This window comes from Eschrichtius robustus, chromosome 9 (assembly GCF_028021215.1).
Source record: "Eschrichtius robustus isolate mEscRob2 chromosome 9, mEscRob2.pri, whole genome shotgun sequence".
In the NCBI taxonomy this organism is placed as follows: domain Eukaryota; kingdom Metazoa; phylum Chordata; class Mammalia; order Artiodactyla; family Eschrichtiidae; genus Eschrichtius; species Eschrichtius robustus.
Genome location: NC_090832.1, coordinates 68,513,029 through 68,540,334, shown reverse-complemented (window position 1 = coordinate 68,540,334; position 27,306 = coordinate 68,513,029). Strand labels below are relative to the sequence as shown.

At 44.1% G+C, this 27,306-nt stretch overlaps 1 protein-coding gene across 2 annotated transcripts in view; it reads left to right on the top strand.

The window, feature by feature from the left end:
- The window catches only part of ANKRD6 (ankyrin repeat domain 6), a 202,776-nt gene that overhangs the window by 105,057 nt on the left and 70,413 nt on the right, over positions 1-27,306 (top strand). For both annotated transcript variants that reach the window (XM_068551459.1, XM_068551460.1), the window contains exon 2: positions 21,912-22,175. In XM_068551459.1, coding sequence (XP_068407560.1) covers positions 22,056-22,175 — 120 coding nt within the window. In that variant the 5' untranslated portion in view covers positions 21,912-22,055. The remainder of the gene's footprint in view (positions 1-21,911; positions 22,176-27,306) is intronic.

Here is a 27,306-nt window from a genome sequence, read left to right as displayed (position 1 = left end):
AGAGGTAAAGGTGTAAGAGATGCAGGAAGGATTCAGAAATCTAATTAGAGTTTAGCCTCCCGTAGACTTGATATCATACATGCACACGTGCACACCTACTATTGCCTGAGCGCTTACTCTGTGCAAGCGCTGTGCTAAGTGCTTGGTGTCCACTCCCACAGGGAGTCCTTTTAGCTGCCCTATGAAGTCAGTAGCTACCATTATTAGCCCCATTTTACAGTCGAGGACGTTACGGCCCAAGGAAGTTGTATAACCTGCCCAGGGTCCTGGAGCACGCTCTGTGGTGGAGGGTTTTAATAGACCCTCTTCTCCTCTTGCTTCTCCCCAGTCCTGCCTCTGCCAGGAGGAACTGGAAGGGAATAGAGATGAGGGGTCCAGGCGTGTAGCTTCTGCAGGCAGTGGTGTGTACATAATACGGGCATTGCCGGACCACTGGTGTCTCCTCTTGTAGGCGATGGGCAGTGTTACCATCAAATCACATCTAACCTAGACGTGCTTGCTGAAAGCTGTAGCTTTTAAAAAGAGTTATTGTGCACCCCAATGTTCGTTGCAACACTGTTTACGATAGCCAAGACATGGAGGCAGCCTAAAAGCAACATGGAAGCAACAGATGAATGGATGTAGAAGATGTGGTACATATACAGTGGAATATTACCCAGCCACTAAAACGAATGAAATAATGCCATTTGCAGCAACATGGATGGACCTGGAGATTATCATACTAAGCGAACTAGGTCAGACAAAGACAAATACCATATGATATCACTTACATGTGGAATCTTAAAAAAAAAAATGATACAAGTGACCTTATTTACAAAACAGAAACAGACTTACAGACTTAGAGGATGAATTTATTGGGGGGAGGAATAGATTGGGAGTTTGGGATAGACATGTACACGCTGCTGTATTTAAAATAGATAACCAACAAGGACCTACTGTATAGCACAGGGAACTCTGCTCAATATTCTGTAATAACCTAAATGGGAGAAGAATTTGAAAAAGAATAGATGCATGTGTATGTATAAATGAATCGCTTTGCTGTACACCTGAAACTAACACAACATTGTTAATTAACCATACTCCAATATAAAATAAAAAGAATAAAAAAGAGTTATTGGACACTAGTATATAAAGTAGATAACCAACAAGGACCTACTGTATAGCACAGGGAACTATACTCAATATTTTGTAAAAACCTATAAGGGAAAAGAATCTGAAAAAGTGTGTGTGTGTGTGTGTGTGTGTGTGTGTATAACTGAATCACTGCTGTACACCTGAAACTAACACTACATTGTAAGTCAACTATACTTCAGTAAAAAAAGTAAATAAAAATAAAAGTTAATGGAGAAAGCCATGTGGGTTAGGGGAGATGGGGGTGAGAGAAGGGTGGCATGCATCATAGCATCTGGAGTTTCTAGTATCAGACAGACATTATGGTAAGAAATACTTCATTGGCAGCGCGACTGAATAAAATGGGACCCCTGTGATGAAAACCTGCTCCAGCAGAGGTAAAAACAACCATTTCTGGAGGATCAGGTAGCAGACATTGATAGGCAGAATCAATCAGTATGTGGCTGGGGGAGTTTGAGTGGTTTCTCAAGTCGTGGACATGAGAGAAGGCCTCTGTCCTCTGAGGAATATTGTGGAGGAAATACGCTGAAAAACAAATTATAGTGGCAAGTCACAGTTGGTGTTTACTTCTGAGTAGATGACACTCCTGTTAATCCCAGACTTCCCTTTGCCTTATTTGGGATTGTGTTTGCGGGGTTACATTCGGACACACTTAATTCCCGGCCAGCAGAGCAACTTCATGTTTTGTCTTTCTTGTGTGCAGAATCGGAAACGGACAGCCCGACGTGGCTTCCTCTCAGTTCTGCGGTGTTTCCTGTAGGGAGGCTGCCGAGTATTCAGCCTGAGTCGGCTGCCAGCTGGAGAGACCCCAGTGAGGTGGTGTCCGTCAGAGGAGCCATTGATCCTCCTGGCATCATACCATCTCCTTCCTGGAGGAATGCGTGAAGGATGTTTTATAGGAATATGTTGTCAGTAAAACACTCTCCGCCCCTGGAACGTGACTGTCCCTCAGACAGCAGTGAGGGACCCCTTGGTTACAACAGCATTTACAAGTGTTGAAGTGACATAATGGAGTTCTGGCTTTTGGCCAGGAAGGTGTGGGGATGTGTGAGTGACTTTAAAAAGGATTGTAAGTGACCCAGACAGGTCAGTGATAAAGAGTTATTGAGCATCCATTACGTATAAGGCGTCTGTACTCGTTTCCTGTGGCCACTGTAACAAATTACCACAAACTAAGTGGTTTAAAACAACAGAAATTTATTCTCCCATGTTCTGGAGGTCTGAAGTCTGAAATCAAGGTGTCAGCTGGGCTGTACTCCCTCTGGAGGCTGTAGAAAACAATCCTTTCTTGCCTCTTCCATCCTCTGGTGGCGCCAGGTGTTCCTTGGCATGTGGCCACATCCCTCCTGTCTCTGCCTCTGGGGTCACGTGTTCTCCTCTTCTTCTGTCTTAAAACTCTCTCTGCTTCTTTTATAAAGATGCATGTGGTAAAGCAACTATACTCCAATAAAGATGTTTAAAAAATTTAAAAATAAAAAAAAAATAAAAGAGCATCCCTGAAAGAAAAAAAGAAAAAAAACTAAAAGAGCATCCCTGAAAAAAAAAAAAAAAAAAAAAGATGCATGGGATTGCATTTAGGACCCACCCAGATAATCCAGGATAAGGTTCTCCTCTCAGGATCCTTAACATAATTACATCTTTCGTCATATAAATTAATACTCACAGGTTCTGGGGATTCAGACGTGGACATATCCTTTTGGGGGCCACCATTCAGCTCACTACAGCATTCACTGATGTATTTGGACACATGGAAAAATAAGAGTGGGTACTTGCTCTGTAGGAGTCTATAATCCACTGGATAGTCAGGTGTATTTATTTATTCAGCAAGCATTTATTGTTCATATGCCATATGCCAGGCTATGTTCTTGCATCGGATTTACACAGCTGGAATGAGACACAACCCCTTACTGGGGAGCTGAGTCTGAGAAGAAAGACATTGAAAATGAGGATAACCCTAAAGAACCTCAGTCTCGTAGTCTAGTGTTTGTTTGGAGATAGTCAAAGCACAATCCAAAGACCAAAAGTAATTTTTAAAGGAATAGTAATCATTTACTTATCAAAAAATTTAAAAGAAACCCAACTCATAAACTCCCAGAAACAATTTTCATATCCCCTTTTCTCTCTCTAATTCTCTCACATTCCATAGGGTTCAGAAGCCCATTGTTTACCATCACCCCCCCCCCCCCCCCGGAAACACTTGTTCTATTTTCCATCCTGCACGGCGCTTCTTTCTCTCCCTCCCAGCTCTTTGTTATATAGATTAGCTTAGCTTCCCTTGACAAGTCAGCCTTCTTTCCCATCTTTCTTGCCTGTCCTCTAATTCTGCATCCTAAAATACAGAAGCTTCTCTGGCTAGGGCAGTCCCCTTACAAGAGGAGGTGAATGGAGAAGGCTTTTAATCAGAAGGTAGGAAGAGAGGCCAAGAACACTGACATTGCACACGTGCAGTCTGGTTTGGTAAATACTAGGAAGGATTTCAAAGAATACAGTTTGTTACGGCTTTATTCAATCTTTGCAACAACCCAGTGGGTAAAAACTGTTGTTCTTCCTGTTTTATATGCAAGGACAGGAGCTTAGATTCATTAAGTACATTGCCCAAAGTAAGTGACTGAGTTGGGATTTCATTTCAGGGTACCTGGGATTTTGGCCTTGGGTACCTGGAGGGTGGAACAGCATTGGAGAAGGACACCTTGAATCAGGTTGGAAGGAATAGAAGGAGTTTGGAAAAGATCTAAAGATCATTCTAAGCAAAAATGACAGGATGGTGCTTCCAAGGTGTCCTGAGCACCCTTGTGGCCAAGCGAGGGTGCAGGATGGGTGGGCAGATGGGGTATCAGAAGAAGAGGTGGTGGGGATGAGCTGAGACCAGACCACGCGTGGGTTTGTGTATTGCTGGACTTTGTGCTGGGGGAATGTGAGTCATTGAGGGTTATAGGCAGAGGAAAAACACTATCACATTTGTGCTGTGCAAAGAGCATTCTGATATCAGTGATCACATACACTGAGGTAGGGGAGGGAACTGAGGCATGGAGACCAACATGGCAGAACGGCTTCTACATGCAAACTTCAGTCCTATGAACAGAGCCTCCAAGCCCCCTGGATGGTCCATTCACATGAAACACGCTTTGTTAAGAAGCACAGAGGAAGAGAGGTCCACAGACAAAGGCAAAATAATCGGTACCAAAGGCCCAGGTGCCGCCCCCCAGCAAACCACCACCTGGCAGATAGGCACGGTGTTGATGGCCCCTCCTGCATTGTAGCTCGGCTGTCTGTGCTCCAGCTTTGCCATCTTGAAACGAGCTGGAGGAGAAGGCTGTTTCTCATGACTCCCTTTCTTCTAACACTGACATATCAGAAGGTGGAACTTAACCTGTTATTGGCTCAGTGGTCTCTAAGAAGAGAGAGAATTTAACCACTGTTGGCTCAACAGCTGTCTTTCCTGAGAGTCAAGTTTAAGAAATCCCAGCAGCTCTCTGTCTGGCCAGGTTGTGGTGACCTCTACAAAGTTGTCTTTTATTGAAGATACATTTCAGGCCAATGTATACTCACCATCTGAATCCTGAACATTAGTCTGGCCTTGGCTTCTATCATTTCCTAGGCAAAAACTCATCTGCAGAGGCAGATTCTATGATGCAAGCTGAAACCTACGTCACCTCTCTCATCCCAACTCTAAGTTTAGAAGAATTTCAGGAAACATGTTCAGTGTCCAGTTGGAGACCACTGCAACAGTTCAGGTAAGGATTGCTGACAGCCTGAACGAAGGCAGTGGCAGTGCAGCTAGAGAAGAGAGAACAGATCAAGGAACGTTGAAGCAGTAAACCATACAACCGTGCTTAATATTTACTGAGCACTTTCTACCTGCTAGGCTTGTATAGCCTGTGTATTATCTCGTTCAATCTTTGCAACAATCCAGTGAGGTAGGAGTTGTTATTCTCTCTGTTTTACACATGAGGAAGCAGGCTTAGAGTCATTAGGAAATTTGCCCATGTTAAGTGGCAGAGCTGGGATTTGAGCCCGGGCAATCTGACTTCAGAGCTTGTATTTTATTTTATTTATTATTTTTTAAAAGATTTTTAAATTATTTTTATTTGTTTTATTTTTAGTTTTGGCTGCCTCGGGTCTTAGTTGCGGCACATGGGGGATCTTCTTTGAGGCACGTGGGCTCTTCGTTCTGGTGCGCAGGCTTCTCTCTAGTTGCGGCACGTGGGTTTTCTCTTTCTAGTTGTGGCGCACAGGATCCAGAGTGCGTGGTCTCTGTAGTTTGCGGCATGTGGGCTCTAGTTGAGGCGTGTGAGCTCAGTAGTTGTGGCCGGCGGGCTTAGTTGCCCTGCGGCATGTGGGATCTTCGTTTTCTGACCAGGGATCGAACCCGCATTCCCTGCATTATAAGGCGGATTCTTTACCACTGGACCACCAGGGAAGTCCCCTCAGAGCTTGCATTTTAAATCTCTATGTTTTACTGTCTCAAATCAGGAGGATTTGGTAAATTATTGAATGTGGAGGTGGGGAAAGGAGAATAAGAGGAAGGAGAGGAGTGTTCCAGGTGAGGGAAAGAGGCAGACAGATGAAAGATGGAGCCCCTCACCAAGATGGAAACACAGGGAAAGGAACGGGTTTAGAAAGAAGGTTGGTGACTTGGCTGTGAACATGTTGATAGGCGACATCCGAGTAAGATGTCTGTTAAATGGTTGGGTGTTTAAAAAATGGAGTTTTAGAGAGAGTGATTGAGGCTAAAGAAGATTTGGAGCAATTCGTATCTAGGCAGCAGAGGAGTGTGTGGACAGCAGGTATGGAGGATATGTATGTACTGAGATCTTCTAGGGAAGAAAATGAGCAGAGACAACAACATGGTATAGAATCTCAGGGACCTGCAACATTTAAGGGACCAGTGAAAGAAGAGCCCTTGGATGAGAGAAAGAGATAGTCCAAGGGATGGTAGGAGCATGAGGAGAGAGTGGGTCACAGAAACCAGAGGAGGAGGAAGTGTGATGAGGGAGGGACGGTAGCAGTGCCTAATGCAACAGAGAAATCATGTATGGTAAGAACTGAAGGTTACCATTGTGTTTGGCAACTAGGTCAATGTAAAACCAGCTGGTTACAATGCAAAATGTTATAGCCACTTTGGAAGGGAATAAAGCAGTTTCTTACAAAGCTACACATTGTCCTACAGTACGATTCAGCAATTGTATTCCTTGGTATTTACCAAAATGAGATAAAACTTATGTACACACAAAAACCTGCACATGGGTGTGTTTTTTTTAAGGTATTTTTTACTTTTTAAAAAAAAATTATTTATTTTTGGCTGCATTGGGTCTTTGTTGCTGCGCCTGGGCTTTCTCTAGTTGCGGCGAGCGTGGGCTACTCTTCGTTGCGTTGCACGGGCTTCTCATTGCGGTGGCTTCTCTTGTTGCAGAGCTCGGGCTTTAGGCCTGCGGGTTTCAGTAGTTGTGGCTCGGGGGCTCTAGAGCGCATGCTCAGTAGTTGTGGCTCACGGGCTTAGTTGCTCCGCGGCATGTGGGATCTTCCTGGACCAGGGCTCGAACCCGTGTCCCCTGCATTGGCAGGTGGATTCTTAACCACTACACCACCAGGGAAGCCCTGCACATGGGGTTTTTTTTAATTGAAATCTAGTTGACATACAATATTGTGTTACTTTTGTGAACTGCACAGTGATTCAACGTTTACATACATTATGAAATGATCGCCACGATAAGTGTAGAAACCATCTGTCCCCGTACAAAGTTATTAGAGTATTATCGATGATATTCCTTATGCTGTATATTACATCCCTGTGGCTTATTTACACATGGATGTTTATAGCAGCTTTATTCATAATTGCCAAAACTTGCAAGCAACCAACATGTCTTTTATTTATTTATTTATTTATTTGAAATTTTTAGTTTTATTTAATTTATTTTTTTATACAGCAGGTACTTTTGAGTTATCCATTTTATGAATATTAGTGTATATATGTCAATCCCAATCTCCCAATTCATCACACCACCAGCCCCCCCGCCACTTTCCCCACTTGGTACCATATGTTTGTTCTCTACATCTGTGTCTCAATATCTGCCCTGTACACCGGTTCATCTGTACCATTTTTCTAGGTTCCACATATATGTGTTAATATATGATATTTGTTTTTCTCTTTCTGACAGTCTCTAGATCCATCCACGTCTCTACAAATGACCCAATTTCGTTCCTTTTTATGGCTGAGTAATATTCCATTCTATATATGTGCCACATCTTCTTTATCCATTCATCTGTCGATGGACATTTAGGTTGCTTCCATGACCTGGCTATTGTAAATAGTGCTGCAATGAACATTGGGGTGCATGTGTCTTTTTGAATTATGGTTTTTCTCTGGGTATATGCCCAGTAGTGGGATTGCTGGGTCATATGGTAATTCTATTTTCAGTTTTTTAAGTAACCTCCATACTGTTCTCCATAGTGGCTGTATCAATTTACACTCGCACCAACAGTGCAAGAGGGTTCCCTTTTCTCCACACCCTCTCCAGCATATGTTGTTTGTAGATTTTCTGATGATGCCCATTCTAACTGGTGTGAGGTGATACCTCATTGTAGTTTTGATTTGCATTTCTCTAATAATTAGTGATGTTGAGCAGCTTTTCATGTGCTTCTTGGCCATCTGTATGTCTTCACTGGAGAAATGTCTATTTAGGTCTTCTGCCCACTTTTGGATTGGGTTGTTTGTTTTTTTAATATTGAGCTGAATGAGCTGTTTATATATTTTGGAGATTAATCCTTTGTCCCTTGATTCATTTGCAAATATTTTCTCCCATTCTGAGGGTTGTCTTTTTGTCTTGTTTGTAGTTTCCTTTGCTTTGCAAAAGCGTTTAAGATTCATTAGGCCCCATTTGTTTATTTTTGTTTTTATTTCCATTACTCTAGGAGGTGGATCAAAAAAGATCTTGCTGTGATTTACGTCAAAGAGTGTTCTTCCTATGTTTTCCTCTAAGAGTTTAATAGTGTCCGGTCTTGCATTTAGGTCTCTAACCAATTTTGAGTTTATTTTTGTGTATGGTGTTAGGGAGTGTTCTAATTTCATTCTTTTACGTGTAGCTGTCCAGTTTTCCCAGCACCACTTATTTAAGAGGCTGTCTTTTCTCCATTGTGTATCCTTGCCTCCTTTGTCATAGATTAGTTGACCATAGGTGCGTGGGTTTATCTCTGGGCTTCCCATCCTGTTCCATTGATCTATATTTCTGTTTTTGTGCCAGTACCATATTGTCTTGATTACCGTAGCTTTGTAGTATAGTCTGAAGTCAGGGAGTCTGATTCCTCCAGCTCCATTTTTTTCCCTCGAGAACGCTTTGGCTATTCGGGGTGTTTTGTGTCTCCATACAAATTTTAAGATTTTTTTGTTCTAGTTCTGTAAAAAATGCCATTGGTAATTTGATAGGGATTGCACTGAATCTGTAGATTGCTTTGGGTAATATAGTCATTTTCACAATATTGATTCTTCCAATCCAAGAATGTGGTGTATCTCTCCATCTGTTTGTATCATCTTTAATTCCTTTCATCAGTGTCTTAGAGTTTTCTGCATACAGATCTTTTCTCTCCCTAGGTAGGTTTATTCCTAGGTATTTTATTCTTTTTGTTGCAATGGTAAATGGAAGTGTTTCCTTAATCTCTCTTTCAGATTTTTCATCATTAGTGTATAGGAATGCAAGAGATTTCTGTACATGAATTTTGTATCCTGCAACTTCACCAAATTCATTGATTAGCTCTTGTAGTTTTCTGGTGGCATCTTTAGGATTCTCTATGTATAGTATCATGTCATCTGCAAAGAGTGACAGCTTTACTTCTTCTTTTCCAATTTGGATTCCTTTTATTTCTTTTTCTTCTCTGATTGCCATGGCTAGGACTTCCAAAACTATGTTGAATAATAGTGGTGAGAGTGGACATCCTTGTCTTGTTTCTGGTCTTAGAGGAAATGCTTTCAGTTTTTCACCATTGAGAATGATGTTTGCTGTGGGTTTGTCATATATGGCCTTTGTTATGTTGAGGTAGGTTCCCTCTATGCCCACTTTCTGGAGAGTTTTTATCATAAATGGGTGTTGAATTTTGTCAGAAGCTTTTTCTGCATCTATTGAGATGATCATATGGTTTTTCTTCTTCAATTTGTTAATATGGTGTATCACATTGATTGATTTGCGTATATTGGAGAATCCTTGCAACCCTGGGATAAATCCCACTTGATCATGGTGTATGATCCTTTTAATGTGTTGTTGGATTCTGTTTGCTAGTATTTTGTTGAGGAGTTTTGCATCTCTGTTCATGAGTGATATTGGTCTGTAATTTTCTTTTTTTGTAGTATCTTTGCTGGTTTTGGTATCAGGGTGATGGTGGCCTCATAGAATGAGTATGGGAGTGTTCCTTCCTCTGCAATTCTTTGGAAGAGTTTGAGAAGGATGGGTGTTAGCTCTTCTCTAAATGTTTGGTAGAATTCACCTGTGAAGCCGTCTGGTCCTGGACTTTTGTTTGTTGGAAGATTTTTATTCACAGTTTCAATTTCATTACTTGTAATTGGTCTGTTCATATTTTCTATTTCTTCCTGGTTCAGTCTTGGAAGGTTATACCTTTCTAAGAATTTGTCCATTTCTTCCAGGTTGTCCATTTTATTGGCATAGAGTTGCTTGTAGTAGTCTCTTAGGATGCTTTGTATTTCTGCGGTGTCTGTTGTAACTTCTCCAGTTTCATTTCTAATTTTATTGATTTGAGTCTTCTCACTCTTTTTCGTGATGAGTCTGGCTAATGGCTTATCAACTTTGTTTATCTTCTCAAAGAACCAGCTTTTAGTTTTATTGATCTTTGCTATTGTTTTCTTTGTTTCTATTTCATTTATTTCCGCTCTGATCTTTATGATTGCTTTCCTTCTGCTAACTTTGGGCTTTGTTTGTTCTTCTTTCTCTAGTTCCTTTAGGTGTAAGGTTAGATTGTTTATTTGCGATTTTTCTTGTTTTTTGAGGTAGGCTTGTATAGCTATAAACTTCCCTCTTAGAACTGCTTTTGCTGCATCCCATAGGTTTTGGATCGTCGTGTTTTCATTGTCATTTGTCTCTAGGTATTTTTTGATTTCCTCTTTGATTTCTTCAGTGCTCTCTTGGTTATTTAGTAACGTATTGTTTAGCCTCCATGTGTTTGTGTTTTTTACGTTTTTTTCCCTGTAATTCATTTCTAATCTCATAGCGTTGTGGTCAGAAAAGATGCTTGATATGATTTCAATTTTCTTAAATTTACTGAGGCTTGATTTGTGACCCAAGATGTGATCTATCCTGGAGAATGTTCCGTGCGCACTTGAGAAGAACGTGTAATCTGCTGTCTTTGGATGGAATGTCCTATAAATATCAATTAAATCTATCTGGTCTATTGTGTCATTTAAAGATTGTGTTTTCTTATTAATTTTCTGTTTGGATGATCTGTCCATTGGTGTAAGTGAAGTGAAATCCCCCACTATTATTGTGTTACCGTCAATTTCCTCTTTTATACCTCTTAGCAGTTGCCTTATGTATTGAGGTGCTCCTATGTTGGGTGCGTATATATTTATAATTGTTATATCTTCTTCTTGGATTGATCCCTTGATCATTATGTAGTGTCCTTCCTTGTCTCTTGTAACATTCTTTATTTTAAAGTCTATTTTATCTGATATGAGTATAGCTACTCCAGCTTTCTTTTGATTTCCATTTGCATGGAATATCTTTTTCCATCCCCTCACTTTCAGTCTATATGTGTCCCTAGGTCTGAAGTGGGTCTCTTGTAGACAGCATATATATGGGTCTTGTTTTTGTATCCATTCAGCGAGCCTGTGTCTTTTGGTTGGAGCATTTAATCCATTCACGTTTAAGGTAATTATCGATATGTATGTTCCTATGACCATTTTCTTAATTGTTTTGGGTTTGTTTTTGTAGGTCCTTTTCTCCCCTTGTGTTTCCCACTTAGAGAAGTTCCTTTAGCATTTGTTGTAGAGCTGGTTTGGTGGTGCTGAATTCTCTTAGCTTTTGCTTGTGTGTAAAGCTTTTGATTTCTCCATCGAATCTGAATGAGATCCTTGCCGGGTAGAGTAATCTTGGTTGTAGGTTCTTCCCTTTCATCACTTTAAATATGTCATGCCACTCCCTTCTGGCTTGTAGAGTTTCTGTTGAGAAATCAGCTGTTAACCTTATGCGAGTTCCCTTGTATGTTATTTGTCGTTTTTCCCTTGCTGCTTTCAATAATTTGTTTTGTCTTTAATTTCTGCCAATTTCATTACTATGTGTCTCGGCGTGTTTCTCCTTGGGTTTATCCTCTATGGGACTCTCACACTTCCTGGACTTGGGTGGCTATTTCCTTTCCCATGGTAGGGAAGTTTTTGACTATAGTCTCTTCAAATATTTTCTTGGGTCCTTTCTCTCTCTTCTCTCCTTCTGGGACCCCTATAATGCGAATGTTGTTGCGTTTAATGTTTTCCCAGAGGTCTCTTAGTCTCTCTTCATTTCTTTTCATTCTTTTTTCTTTATTCTGTTCCGCTGCAGTGAATTCCACCATTCTGTCTTCCAGGTCACTTATCCGTTCTTCTGCCTCTGTTATTCTGCTGTTGATTCCTTCTAGTGTATTTTTCATTTCAGTTATTGTATTGGTCATCTCTGTTTGTTTGTTCTTTAGTTCTTCTAGGTCTTTGTTAAACATTTCTTGCATCTTCTAGATCTTTGCCTCCATTCTTTTTCCAAGGTCCTGGATCATCTTCACTATCATTATTCTGAATTCTTTTTCTGGAAGGTTGCCTATCTCCACTTCATTTAGGTGTTTTTCTGGGGTTTTATCTTGTTCCTTCATCTGGTACATAACCCTCTGCCTTTTCATCTTGTCTATCTTTCTATGAATGTGGTTTTCGTTCCACAAGCTGCAGAATTGTAGTTCTTCTTGCTTCTGCTGTCTGCCCTCTGGTGAATGAGGCTATCTAAGAGGCTTGTGCAAGATTCCTGATGGGAGGGACTGGTGGTGGGCAGAGCTCAGTAAAACTTTAATCCGCTTGTCTGCTGATGGGTGGGGCCGGGTTCCCTCCCTGTTGTTTGTTTGGCTTGAGGTGACCCAACACTGGAGCCTACCCAGGCTCTTTGGTGGGGCTAATGGTGGACTCTGGGAGGGCTCACGCCAAGGAGTACTTCCCAGAACTTCTGCTGCCAGTGTCCTTGTCCTCACGGTGAGACACAGCCACCCCCCGCCTCTGCAGGAGACCCTCCAACACTGGCAGGTAGGTCTGGTTCAGTCTCCTATGGGGTCACTCTCCTTCCCCCTGGGTCCTGATGTGCATACTACTTTGTGTGTGCCCTCCAAGAGTGGAGTCTCTGTTGCCCCCAGTCCTGTCAAAGTCCTGCAATCAAATCCTGCTAGCCTTCAAAATCTGATTTTGTAGTAATTCCTCCTCCTGTTGCCGGACACCCAGGTTGGGAAGCCTGACGTGGGGCTCAGAACCTTCACTCCAGTGGGTGGACTTCTGTGATATAAGTGTTCTCCAGTTTGTGAGTCACCCACCCAGCAGTTATGGGATTTGATATTATTGTGATTGCGCCCCTCCTACCATCTCATTGTGGCTTCTCCTTTGTCTGTGGATGTGGGGTATCTTTTTTGGTGAGTTCCAGTGTCTTCCTGTCGATGATTGTTAAGCAGTTAGTTGTGATTCCGGTGCTCTCGCAAGAGGGAGTGAGAGCGCATCCTTCTACTCCGCCATCTTGAACCAGTCTCCAACATGTCCTTTAACAGGTGAATAGATAAACCCTGGTACGTCCATACAATGGAATGTTATTCAACACTAAAAAAAAAAAAGAGCTATCAAGCCATGAAAAGACATGGAGGAATCTTAAATGCATTTTACTAAGTGAAAAAAGCTGGCCTGGAAAAGCAACGTATTATATGACTCCAACTATATAACATTCTGGAAAAGGCAAAACGTTAGAGACAGTAAAACGATCAGTGGTTGTCAGGGGTTGGGGGAGAGGGAGGGATGAATGGGTGGAGCATTAGGCCAGTGAAGCTATTGCGTATGATACTATAGTGATAGATACATGCCATTATACATTTGTGCAGAACCGAGGAACTGTACAACACAGAGTGAACCGTATGCAGACCATGAGCTCTAGTTAATGGTAATGTATCTATATTGACTCATCAGTTACAGCATATGTATCACACTAAAACAAGATGTTAATAATAGGGGACACTATGTTGGGTGTGAGGGCAGGAGTATGGGTGAAGAGGTATAAGGAACCTCTTTATACTTTCTGCTCAATTTTTCTGTAAACCTAAAACTGCTCTAAAAAATAAAGTCTAGGGCTTCCTTGGTGGCACAGTGGTTAAGAATCTGCCTGCCAATGCAGGGGACACGGGTTCAAGCCCGGGTCCGGGAAGATCCCACATGCCGCAGAGCAACTAAGCCCATGCACCCCAACTACTGAGCCTGCGCTCTAGAGCCCACAAGCCACAACTACGGAAGCCCGCACATGTAGAGCCCGTGCTCTGCAAGAAGAGAAGCAACCACAGTGAGAAGCCCACACACTGCCACGAAGAGTAGCCCCTGCTCGCTGCAACTAGAGAAAGCCACACACAGCAATGAAGACCCAACGCAGCCAAAAATAAATTAAAAAAATTTTTAAAAATAAATAAATTTATTAAAAAAATAAAGTCTATTAAGTAAAATAAAAAGAAAGAAGGATAGAAGAAAGGAAGGAATAAAAGAAGAAGTAAAGGAAGGAAGGAAGAGAAAGCTGTGTACATACAATCTTGAAAGTGTAGCATGAACCCATAATTATGACTAATCCAATTCTGTGTGTTTGAGTTCCAAGTAGTACACAAATCTGACTAGTCTCTCTTCTTACCAACATTTAGGATTCCCCATCACAAGTGCAAGATACAGTCCAAAGTCTTTGGCATGATGTGAAAATTTTTCCGCAGCCTGACTTTGCAACATCATCTCTGGTCTTTGCCCACATATTATAAGCTCCAGCTGCCAAAGTCTCTTTGCTCCTCTTTCCTACCCTTCCAGACTACTTTGCCTTTGCTCTTGCTATTTCCTCTGCCTATGTCCTCCCCCACTTCTCTATCTAGCAAAATCCTCCAGTCCTCCAAGACCCAGCTCAAATGTGACCTTCTCTGTAAGAACATTCCTGACCTGCTTTCACCCCAGCACACCAAGCAAGAAAGCTCTCTCACCCAGTTTCCATAGTTCTTTGTGCCCATCTCTTCAATAAATGCTTAATACACCACAGAATCAACAACCACAGCATCAGCAACGGTTTAGTAGGAAAATTAGGGGCAGAAAGAAGCCAGATCAAAGCAGATTGAAGGAGTGGGTAGGAGATGAGATATGGATACATGGCAGGTGGGCTACTCTCTGGGGATTGGTTTTATTGTCATTTGGTATTGCTTGTTTAGGTTTATATTTAGCATTTGTGGTTTTACCCAACAGAAGTTAAGGATAGTGAAAGGAAAATTCCAGGGGCGACTGTGGTGCTGTCCAGTGCTTGGGTGCTGGTGGACTTGAGATCAGTAATTCTTCTGATCCCAGGAGCTGGGATCGTCCTCAATTTTGGGGAGGAAGTGAAAGGGAAGAATGAAAAAATCCCCCATTTGTTATCTCTTGAAGTTTCTGCAGCCATAGCCTGCTTTAACTTTGAGGAAAGGAAAAAGCCTAGTTGACTGGGTTCGTATCTTCTCTATTTCTTATGGGATCTACAGACTCCTGAAGACCAATTAATGATTAGAAAAAGCAATTGATGATTAGATTTTCTAGCATCCACTGAACAGACATTAAAGGCTAGGTATGTTCTGGGAACTATGCCAGGCACTGGAGATACAAGATAAACAAAATAGGGTTCCTGCCCTCAAGGAGTTCAGTGTAACCAGGAAGACCAACCTTGAGCTCATGCCAGCAAATTACACTGTGAGGGAAGCTCGGGTCTTAGTCACCAGGGCTGCCATAACAAGATACCGTAGACTGGGTGGTTTCAATGGCAGGAATTTATTTTCTCACAGTTCTGAAGGCTGGAAGCCCCGGATTAAGGTCCAGCAGAGTTTGGTTTCTGATAAGGATTCTCTTCTTGGCTTGCAGATGACCACTTTCTCGCTATGTCCTCACATGGCCTTTCCTGTGAACGTGGCTCGGAGGTGAGGGTGCAGGTGTGAAAAGAGGGGGCTGGGGAAGAGAGTGAGCAGGGGGGCTCTTTGGTGTCTCTCCTTATAAGGACACTAACCCTATCAGATCAGGGCCCCACCCTTAGAACCTCGTTTTACCTTAACTACCTCCTAAAGGCCCTGTTTCTACATACAGTCACACTAAGGGTTAGGGCTTCAATACATGAATTTTGGGGGACACAATTCAGCCTCATCTTGTCTAGGGAGAGATGGGGCAGCAGAGGGCTCAGCAGTGGATGACTCTTGGTCTGGATTTCGGGTCATTTGCTATGTGATGTAAGTGCCTGGCCCCCAACTTGGAGGCTCTGGTGATCTAGCAGTGCCAGACAACCGAAAAGTAATTATTGCCCCATGTAAAAAGGGAAGGTTTCTACATCACAAGCCTCCTGTCAGTCATATCTGTATTCAGTGATGTGTCCCTGTACCTCCGATATATTATTTTTACATTTGTTAGCAGCTTTTCCTGATGGTAGGGTATGTCATAGGTTTACTGAATAGTATCCAGATGTCACTCAACTTTCACTGCAACAGCCTCTCCATGCCTCCTGCAGAGGTGATTGTTTCAAAGATCCTCTAAGTGTCAGACTCAGAAGAGAATAGTTACTGTACTTGAGACATCCTCAGGAAATAAGCATACATGTTCCTTTGCCATGGTGGGCTTGCTCAAGCGGTGCCTCTCTGCCCCTGACTTTTGCAGATAGCACTTGTGAACACCAGACTCTGCGAGCAACCAGTGTTGTTCTATCCTCATGGATGGTATTGTGTTGAGGGTCCCTATCTGGGGAGTCCATTTTCTCAGAAGAAGGAAATGTCTCAGAAGCTCTGAGAAAATTAACCACTCCTTGCTTTATACTTCTGTCGCATTTGGTGTACAGTTCTCATCTGGCATCTGGCCTTTTGGGCCCTGGTCAAGGCTGATCAGGGCCAGATGATGAGTTTCTTCAAAGTAGGGAGCGGGTCACATTCATCTATATTCTAACCTCACTGGTCCTCCAGTGGTGGTTGCAGTATCCCAGCAGTGATCACTTCTGGATAAACTAGTGTGAGGGTCGTGCATTAAAAATAGGATTATCATTCTACTGGCATTTTGTCTCCCCAGGGGAATTCATTCTCTCTGCAGCACACCAGCCCCGGTCCCTGGCTATTCTCCTGCCCTTGGTGTAAGGCGAACACTGGCCAAAGCAGAATCCCAGCCCCTTGCCCATAGGAGCTGCTACCCTTAGGGTAATGGAAACAAGGTTTTGGGCAGGGATGGCGCTTGGAGGGTTCATGTTAACAGTGTTCTTTTCCCCTCTCCAGGACCAACAATTCTTGCTTTAGAAATGAGGGGGAAAATAGTAATATCGGTTCAAGTCAAAACCAAAACCGTCTTCCTTTCTATGATTACTCCAGTTGGGAGGTTGGTTTTCTGTTGCTTCAACAAGTGGTCTGGAGGACACACCTGCAATGCGGAGGGCCATTGACAGCACTTGAAAAAGCTCCCTGTTTCCTCCCTTCCCCCTTTCCTGCAGAGACTCTGTTCAGAGGAGGATTTTTGAGGAAAACTATGGGTTCACAAACACGGGGAATGGCTTCTCAACCAGGCCCTAGTCTCCTTGCTGCTGCGGTCACTGTGCTAGAACTCTCTGCCCAAGGGGGGCGGGGAGTGTCTGGGTCTCCGCTGTTTCCACAAAACGGGCGTTTCCGTAACTGTTGTCACAAAGGCAGTTCATTACAGATTTTGACCCTTCCTGCATCCTCCGTCCCTTACAACACATGCATTCGTCTCCCCGTGTTACTGCTGAAAGAATACAAACTTCGTTTCTGTGTCGTCTGAGCATCATTGGAAAGCACTCCGCCCATCTGTGAATCATTCCCTGACTCTGATCAGAGCAGTGTTACAGGTCCTCTGCTGGCAGGAGGGAGCAGTCCAACAAAGTCTGAAGACCCAAGACTTCTGTGCCAGGCAGACTAGGAAGCCACCAAACATTGCGAGCTGAATGGATGTCTTACTAAGCTTTTAGATGTGATCTGGCCAGTACTGGCAGAGGAAGCTCAAGGGGAAAAGGCAGCAAGCACTGTAACGTAAATCACTGCAGACCCTTGGGCGTAACAGCCCTAGGAAGCTAACGATCTCTCCAGGAAAGAACTGACCGCGGTTTTCCAGCAACAGAACACGATGTAGAACGGGGAGGACAGACCCCCGGATGTGAGTACAATCTCTCAACACAGGGTTTGGACCAGCAGGAGCAAAGCGAGTTATCGTAACTGATGGTCCTCCCTAACCACTGGTTCCTGGGTGCCTGTGAACCGTCTCTGGGTGGGCTGTGCGTAGTGCCTGGCTGGGACTTTTGTTTGCAGGTTTCTTCTAGAATATTTTGCCTGTTAGGAGACTGAATGCAGTGGCTTTGGGATACCGGTACCAGGGGACTTTGTTGTAAATCTTCAAGAAAACCTCATAGACCTTTCACTATAAAAAGAAAACCGATCGCATCACAGACCAAGCAGCTGTTTGGTCCTCTGGCATTTGTGATGAGAGACAAAAGCACTGGCGAATTGGAGAGCAATGAAAATGGGGCAGTGGGCTGGGAGGAAGGAGGGAAATCTTTCTTAGGAAGCTAAATCCCTTTCTAGATTCATGATGCTCATTGCGTATTTATGATCATGCGTTTATTTCATTTCTGCCTAAAGAACTGGCAGCTTGTTTGCATTTTAAGGTTCTTCTCCTGTGAAAAATGCTGTGAAAGTGACAAAGAGGGATGTGATTGATAGACTTGGGGCAGAAATTCCTCACCGCCAGCAAGGGGAAGTGTCTTGAATGATAGGTGATCTATTTGGAAGCGGAAGCTCAGATTTAATGAGGGAACGGAGCTGCTTGCAGCCTGGGTACCCAACAGGTTGGCAGTGAAGTTTAACTCCTTGATTGCAGACTGGTGACCATCCCTCTCTATTCCTCTCCCCTCCCCACTCACTGTTGGGGGTCCAACATCCTCTTTATTCCTCTCCCCAGCCCACTTCCTTCCACCTGGTTTGATTTGTCAGTTCAGAGGTATCAGATGAGAAGCCATGTATCCCCTCACTGCAAAAGGATGGGGATCATTGTTCTAGGTGGGAGGTAAGGATACAAAGATTTAGGGCAGTGATCATGAGAGAGGTGGAAAGGAACGTGAGCTGGACCCTGCACCCCAACCCAAGGTGGAAGTCAGAAAGGAGGCAGAGGGACTTCCCTGGTGGTCCAGTGGTTAAGACTCCGTGCTTCCATTGCAGGCGGCATGGGTTTGATCTCAGTTTTGGTTTGATCCCGGGTTGGGGAACTAAGATCCTACATGCTGCAAGGCAGGGCCAAAAAAAAAAGAAAGAAAGAAAGGAGGCAGAAAAGAAGACTCAGCCACTTTGATCCCTCCCTCCGCCCCCCTCTGCCATGTGTAAATGAAAATGAAGGTGAATACTGGAGGTCCTACTAGTGAGGCTACTGGATTTAAATTGAGCATGAACTTGAGATACCCAAGCACACAGCGATGGTGCTAGCAGCAGACTAGGAACTGGAAACCTGGGATTCTGTTCCTGATTTTGCAGGCAGTTTTGTGGGCAACTCTGGTGGTGGTGAGGTATCCAGAATCTCTCGGGGGACCTATCCTGCAGGCCGCTCTCTGCCTCGGGCGGGCTGTGCACTGGCTGTAGTGGAGGGGGTGGGATGGCTTGGGGGTGGGGAGCATTTTATTCTTAAGTAGCTGCCATTGAAATTTAAAAAAAAGAAAAACCAAAACGCTGACATTTCTGCTTGGCCAACATTTTCTCACAAATGTAGTGTTTCTGTCTCTTTAAAAAAAAAAAAAAAAGGAATAGTAATGTGTGCTGGGCTTGTAAAGGGCTGTTTACCAAAGGTAATTATGGGCTATCTCAGTAGCTGGCAACCATGGCAATCAGTGCACCTTGGCTTTTGTCTCAGTGTCCCCGAGGCTGAATTTACAGCATGGGATGGGAGGGAGGGAGGGGAGCAACTGTCAGTGTAGACAGGCCGGTGAACCCGTGCTTCCATTGCTGGGGAGGCCGGACAGCACTGCTGGTCTGGAGCTCATGACCTCGGCTGATGGGCTGCCCTGGGGTTGCAGCAAGCAGATCTCTATCCCCAGGAGTTAAGCTGTGGAGTGAAATCGTGAAATTTTAGCCATGATGATAGTGTTTGTGTGAACCGGGCCATTGTACTTGAGACACTCAAATGCCTGTTGCAGGAAAGGTTTGGGAAGTAACAAATAACAAATGAGTGAGTGCAGAAGAATGTGGCTGAGGGAGGGAGAGCATTTAGGAAGCCAGGGCTAATTTTCTGCGTTTTCCTGCCATTTGGGCCTGGAATGCTTTCGCAGGATTGGGGCAGACAGATCAGAAGCTCAGGGTAATTGGTTTGAAGGTGCCGCAGATTACCTGAATAGAGACGGTGTATCCTGTGTTTACGAAAACAAACCACTCCCAAACAGTGGAACATTCTGGGAAACATAAAGCCCAAACTACATTCTTTCAGTGCGACCCTGGGAATTTACAAAGGCTTTTCCAGCTCCATTTCTCTCTGTTTTGAGTCTCAGCTTTATTCTTTCACTGGCGCATTCGTTCAACAAAGATTTGGGGCGCATCCCAGCGATCTCTGACCGTGGCTGCGGGAGGGGTCCCCTGGTTGTACCTTCTCCAGGTTTGTTGCGCTTCTGATGAGGCTGGTGATCAGAGCAGGGTGGGTTTGTGAGGGTTCCTCATGTCTCTTTCCTTGCTTTTTTTTTTTTTTGGCCGTGCTGTGTGGCTTGTGGGATCTTAGTTCCCCGACCAGGGATTGAACCTGTGCCCTCGACAGTGAAAGCGCGGAGTCCTAACCACTGGACCGCCAGGGAAGTCCCTTTCCTTGCTCTTCTTTATCCACATTTTGGGCAACAGATGGACGACAGTGAGAAAATCTGATCATTTGCAAGCTGAGCAGGGATAAGAATGACCTTTCAGAAGTTACACTACTCACATTTGGCCAACACTTTCACCTGATAAAATACCATCTTTAGTCTCTACCACAGTCCTGTTGTTCTGTCTGTTTTATACATGAACGTTTAACCCCAGCTGCCCGGACCTGCTGGTGACACGAGCCACCTGGATGTCACGGTGATGCAGAGTCAGAGCAGGTACCGACCAGCCCTTTCTCAGTCACATCACAGCCAGTGCCTTACTCTTTACAGATTGAAAGGAGCATAGGGTTTGCCTGGAAACCGCTGTAAAGGACGTCTGTATCTTCTGGTCCTTCATAATTAGAATGTGTGGTAGGGCCTGGGATTCCTTGTGGTACAGCATTTTCTTTCCATCTGCATATATTGATATTTTTAGTAAGTACTTTTTTTTTTTTTAATTTATTTTTGGCTGTGTTGGGTCTTCGTTTCTGTGCGAGGGCTTTCTCCAGTTGCGGCAAGCGGGGGCAACTCTTCATCGCGGTGCGCGGGCCTCTCACTATAGCGGCCTCTCGTTGCGGAGCACAGGCTCCAGACGCACAGGCTCAGTAGTCGTGGCTCACGGGCCCAGTTGCTCCGCGGCATGTGGCATCTTCCCAGACCAGGGCTCGAACCCGTGTCCCCTGCATTGGAAGGCAGATTCTCAACCACTGCGCCACCAGGGAAGCCCGTAAGTACATTTTAAAACAAAAAGAGGCCCACGTTGCCTTGCTGTCCTAATAGGAATAGGTCAGGTTCTTAAGCTTTCCTTCTTTGGCCCCCAAAACCCTTCACCTTTGGCATAATACCAGTGGCTTTGGTTTGCTCTAATGGTGGTCCAGGGCTGCTGGGAAGAGTCAGTCTTTAAAATTCTATCCATTTGGCCATTTGGTGGAAAGAGGGCTTGAGTTTACTGCTAGCTACTACCCCCAGACCACTGCTCCGAGCCGGGGCTTAGCATCCTGTCGCCGGTTTGAATTGCCCACTTACTTCCCTCTTGTTAAGCCCCTGCCTAGAGTAACTGTTTGTAGCATCAGTTTTGTTCCCAAGATGGGTTGTTCCAGCAGTTATTGGCTAGGAGATGGTCCGGGCCTGCTCCCAGCTCTCCATCTGTTGCAGAATTCTGGAACCTGCACCATTTACAATGGGAAAAGGATGAAGGAAGAGAAATGCTGGGAGAAAGCCCCATGGATGTGGTCCCCTCCTCAGGGTCTCTGTGGGGTGTGGTCCACAGGCACCTAACCGGCCAGGGGAGTAGGCATGTTAGCCGTGGTGGGCCCACAAAACGCGGTCCAGAGGGCTCTCTGTGGTCCTACACAGTGTAGTTTCCTGCCGAGGGTGGGCCTGGAAACCAGGCTACATTCAGGGGGTTGTGTCAGGCCGCTGCTACCTGGGTGGGAGATGCAGAGCAGACCTCGCTGTGGTCTGGAGTCTGCGGGGGTGGGGATGGGAGCGGGGTGGTTCCGTATACTCTCCGCCTTCCACGTGCAAGTTCAGGGTTTGCTCTGCATAGGGTGCTTCCCGCCTATCCTGTCTCCCCCAGCTCCCCTCCCCTGCAGTGAGCAATCAGCAGATGCCCTAAAACCAGGGAGGAGAGGTGTGGCCTGTCCTGGGTGCTGAGTGGTGCTGATGGCAGCTTTGTTCTGTAACCCCTAGGTCCCAAAGATGGCATAGTGATGAAGGCACCTTCCAATGATCGGAACGTCTTTACCCGAGGGTGCCTGCTTGGGCCCGTGGCATCGCGTTTAGCCAAAGGAACTTGTCTACCACTTCCCGGAAAACGTCTTTCTCTCCTAATTCATGAGCCAGCAGGATGCGGTCGCTGCGCTTTCAGAACGCCTGCTCATAGCTGCATACAAAGGCCAGGCGGAGAATGTGGTTCAGCTCATCAACAAGGGTGCCAAGGTAGCGGTTACCAAGGTAACAAGAGAATAAACACTTCAGCCATTCCCTGGGGAAAAGCCTACCTCTTAAGCATTGTCCGTAAAACTGTTGTGTTTGGTTCAGTTTTCAAAGAACTGGTTGGTTTTGTTTTGTGTTTTTTTTTTCCAGTGCTGGAGGTTTGGGGAGAAAGAAGAAGGATTAAAAATGCTTTCGTTGCTATCTTTTAAATGGAGTCACTCGTAATTAGCATTTGACTCTCTTTAAAATCGCAGTGTGGATTTTTCTCACCTACTTCTTTAGCCAGATGGACAAGAGATCTCTCTGGAGAAGCTGGGGCACAAAAACTTACTGGGTAGAGTGTGAATCACGTTAGGCTCCCGTGGGAGGCCTGTGGACGGGGCAGCCCAGCCGCCATGCAGACCTCACTGCTCCCATCTGGACAGCGATGGGCTTGGACCAGATGCCTCCCCATGACCGCTTTATGCTGATTTCACGTGGGTCAGTGAGAATGTGTGGCAAGCTTTGGAGGGCATTGCTGTCCCCTCACCAACAGATGACACCATGGTAGACGAGAGAATGCACAGGCCCAAGGGCAGTTTTATAGCAAAACTGGGGTAAGGCAGGCTCTGCCCAGTTAGGTGACAAGTGCAAATACACAGACGAAGTAATGCTGATGGCAAACACTAAGTATTGCTCTAAGCACTTTACAGGCCTCTAGAAGAGGTTCTCTTTTCATCCTCACTTTAGAGATGAGGAAACTGAGGCACAGAAAGATTGAAGTAATTTGCTCAAGGGGCCCCCAGCTGCTGAGTGGCAAAACTGCAACTTGGACCCAGTTATGACTCCAGAGCCCCCCACTCCAGGTCACCCCAGAGAGAGCCATGGGGAGAGGCAAAGTTTCATTTTCAAATAGTAACGTCTGTTGACCTCTGATCTCCTATGGCAAAGATTGGCCAGCTCACATTTTTAGTTAGTCACGTGCAGTCTCTGTATTTCCTGCTTCTGATGTGTGCTTTTTCCAGCACCACCAAGCAGTTAACTCAATTCTGGCAGTATCTGTCTGGAGATAGCATCAGATCTCACAGGCTAAGGGCTCAGTCCCATAAGACTGCTTCAGACACCAGTCACAAGTCCAGATTGTCACCTGTGCTTCTGACTGACTGGCTATAAATCAGAGGTTCCCACAACTCACTCCTTGGGTTGAATTAATTGGCTAAAGCAGCTCACAGAACTCAGGAAAACATTTTACGTACCAGACTACCAGTTTATTATAAAAGGATATAACTTAGGAACAGGCAGATGGAAGAGATGCAGAGGGCAAGGTATGGGGAGAGGAGGTTGAGCTTCCATGCCTCTGAGTGCACCACCCTCCCAGCACCTCTGTGTGTTCACCAACCCAGAAGTTCCCTGAACCCTGTCCTCTGGGTTTTTATGGAGGCTTCATTACATAGACATTATTGACTAAATCATTGGCCATTGGTGATTGATTCAACCTCCAGCCTCTCTCCCCTCCCTGGAGGTCAGGGAAGTGTGACTGAAAGTTCCAACCTGTAATCACTGTTGGTTCCCCTGGCAACCAGCCCTCCATCCTTAGGGCTTTCCATAAGTTATCTTATTAATATAACCTCAGGTGTGGTTGAAAGGAGTTTATTATGAATAACACACTCCTTTCACCTTTATGGCTCTGGAGCTATTTCAGGAACTGATGACAGAAGACCAACTATTATAACAAAAGATGCTTCCATTGCTCTTATCACTCAGGAAATTCCAAGGAGCTGTAAGGAGCTGTGAGCCAGGAATGGAGATTAAGAGCAAATCTATATTTCTTTTTTTAAAAAATTAATTTATTTTTTATTTATTTTATTTTTGGCCACGTTGGGTCTTGGTTGCAGCCCGCGGGCTTTCTCTAGTTGTGGCGAGCAGGGGCTACTCTTCATTGTGGTGCGCGGGCTTCTCATTGCGGTGGCTTCTCTTGTTTCAGAGCACGGGCTCTAGGCGCACGGGCGTCAGTAGTTGTGGCACGTGGGCTCTAGAGCGCAGGCTCAGTAGTTGTGGCGCACGGGCTTAGTTGCTCCACGGCATGCGGGATCTTCCTGGACCAGGGCTCGACCCCGTGTCTCCTGTATTGGCAGGCGGATTCTTAACCACTGCGCCACCAGGGAAGCCCTATATTTCTTATTATAAGTCACAGTATCACAATGCTGGTCTCTAGAGAGACTGAAAGTCTTTGGCTACTCAAAGTTCACCCATTAGCCTAACAGCACTCTGACCTAGGTGGTGACTAGGTTGTATGGAATCCAGGGTGAAGGGAACCTTGACTCAGGCCTCGGCATGATCTACCCACAGCTCTTCAGGACCCAGACAGTCACACATGGGAGAAAGTACAGGAACTCTGTAGTTAGGGCACATGTGCACACATTTTAACTTTGCTATGTTTGCTAATTATGCAAGTTGCTTAACTTCTTTGAGCCTCAGTTGCCTTATCTGTAAAATGGGGATAATAATACCAACCTTTCAGAATTGTTATAATAATAACTTATTAAAGCACTTAGCTCATAGTCTGCAAGTTCTCTTTTTTAAACAGTATCATTTGCTTTTTAAAAAACAGCTTTATTGAGGTATAACTTACATGACAAAAAAGTTTACCCATTTTAAGTGTGAAATTTGATAATTTTTTTTAAAGTATTTATTTATTTATTTATTTATTTATTTATTTGGCTCCGCCAGGTCTTAGTTGCGGCGTGCGGCATCTAGTTCCCTGACCAGGGATCGAACCCAGGCCCCCTGCATCGGGAGCGTGGAGTCTTAACCACTGAAACACCAGGGAAGTCCCTGAAATTTGATGATTTTTAATGTATTTACAGAGTTGTGCAACCAACACCATGTTCTAGCACATCTAGTTTTAGCACATTTCTAATTTTAGAATCCCAGTAAGAAACTCCATACTCCTTAGCTCTCATTCCCCATTCCCATCCCTAGCTCCTGGCAACCATTGATCTACTTTCTGTTTCTACAAATTTCCCTTTTATGGACATTTTATATAAATGGAATCATACATTATGTGGTCTTTTGTGTCTGGGTATTTTCATTTAGCCTACTGTTTTCAAGCTTCATCTGTGTTGTAGCATGCATTTTCTTTTATTGCAGGATATTATCCCACTATATACATACACCACATTTTGTTTATCCAGTCATCAGTTGATGGACATTTTGGGTTGTTTCTGGTTTAGAACTATTATGAATAATGCTGCTGTGAACATGTTGGCACAGTTTTTGTGTGGACATATGTTCTCATTTCTCTTGGGTAGACACCTTGGAGTGGAATTGCTGGGTCACATGGTAAATCTATGTTTAACATTTTAAGGAACTGCCAAGCTATATTCCAGAGTATCTACCATTTTACATTCCCAACAGCAATGTATGAAGCGTCCAGTTTCTCTACGTCCTCACCAATGCTTGTTACTGTCTTTTTTTTTTTTTACATCACTTGCTTTTTAATAATTGTCAAAGTAAAGCATGCACATAGAAGCTTTAAAAGTATAAGTTCAGATACTGTTAAGAAGGCTTTTAGGGCTTCCCTGGTGGCACAGTGTTTAAGAATCTGCCTGCCAATGCAGGGGACACGGGTTCGAGCCCTGGTCCGGGAAGATCCCACATGCCGTGGAGCAACTAAGCCCATGTGCCACAACTACTGAGCCTGTGCTCTAGAGCCCGCAAGCCACAACTACTGAGCCCATGTGCCACAACTACTGAAGCCCGTGTGCCTAGAGCCCGTGCTCCACAACAAGAGAAGCCACCGCAATGAGAAGCCCACGCGCCGCAACGAAGAGTAGCCCCCGCTCACCACAACTAGAGAAAGCCCGCACACAGCAATGAAGACCCAACACAGCCAAAAATAAAAATAAATAAATAAATAGATAAATTTATTTAAAAAAACAAAAAAAAGAAGGCTTTTAACGAAAACTCCAATCTGCTCCCCTGAAGAAAAAACTTTAAAATTTTTCAGATTTTTTTTATTTCCTGGCATTTATTTTCATATTTCTAATGAATATGCAAATACTACTAATTTGATTAATCAGTTTAATTTTTAATTTAAAAACAATTTAGGTATTACTTTAATTTTTATGTTGCACATACCCATAAGTTAAAGCATCAAATATTTTTGCTTTGTTTGCCTTCCATTTTTGATTCTCCATAGGCAACTACTTTCAACTCTTTTGGTAGATTCTTTTAGTGCTTACATCCATAACGATATCCTGATACAGCTAAATCTTGATTTTTTCCATTTTTGGCATTATCTGTTTAACAATATGAAAACCGATGATTTAAGATTTAGCTTTCTTTCCCTCTCCTGCCCTCTCAACATACTTTCATAACAATGACCTCAGCATTTCGTTTTTACGTATTTTAACCAATTTATGCCAGTTATAGCTGAGCCCTGTGGTATGTACTATCATAACATTAACTTTCTTGCAGTAATTTGTTTACCCTGATGTTAATCATCGTCTTATATTTGTTTCTTTAGTTTTTTCTCTTACTGTCACTAGTCGTCCCCAGCTGTGTAGTCTCTGGATGTGCAGAATGTTCGGTAGTCTCTCCATTGATTCTCCTTGAAGAGCTGTCCCCTGGAGCCCCTTCCCCTGCTTCAGTCTGCACTGGAGGCTCTCAGCCTCTGGCGGCTGTCCTTGAGGATCTGCCTTTACTCTTACCCTAGGGATTCCCCTTACCGCTTTTATATACGTTGACTTCGTATTTTCTGGGCCCCAGTGTCTTTCTCCTTCTTTGTTTTGTTGTGGTACACCCTCTAGTACAGCGCTGTCTGAGAGAACTTTCTGTGATGGTGAAATGTTCAATATCTGTGCTGTCTAAACAGAGTAGCAACACATGGCTGTTGAGTACAGTTGAACAATAAGAGTTTGAACTGCACGGGTCCACTTATACGTAGATTTTTTTCAATAGTGAATACTATAGTACCATGTGGTCGGTGGTTTGTTGAATCTGCGGATTTGCAGCCGCAGATACTGAGGAACCATGGGTATGGAGGACCTGGGAATATGAATATCACTTATACTCAGATTTTTGACAGCGTGGAGGGTTGGCACCATTAACCCTCATGTTGTTCAAGGGTTGGCTGTACTTGAAATGTGGCTAGGATGACTGAGGAACT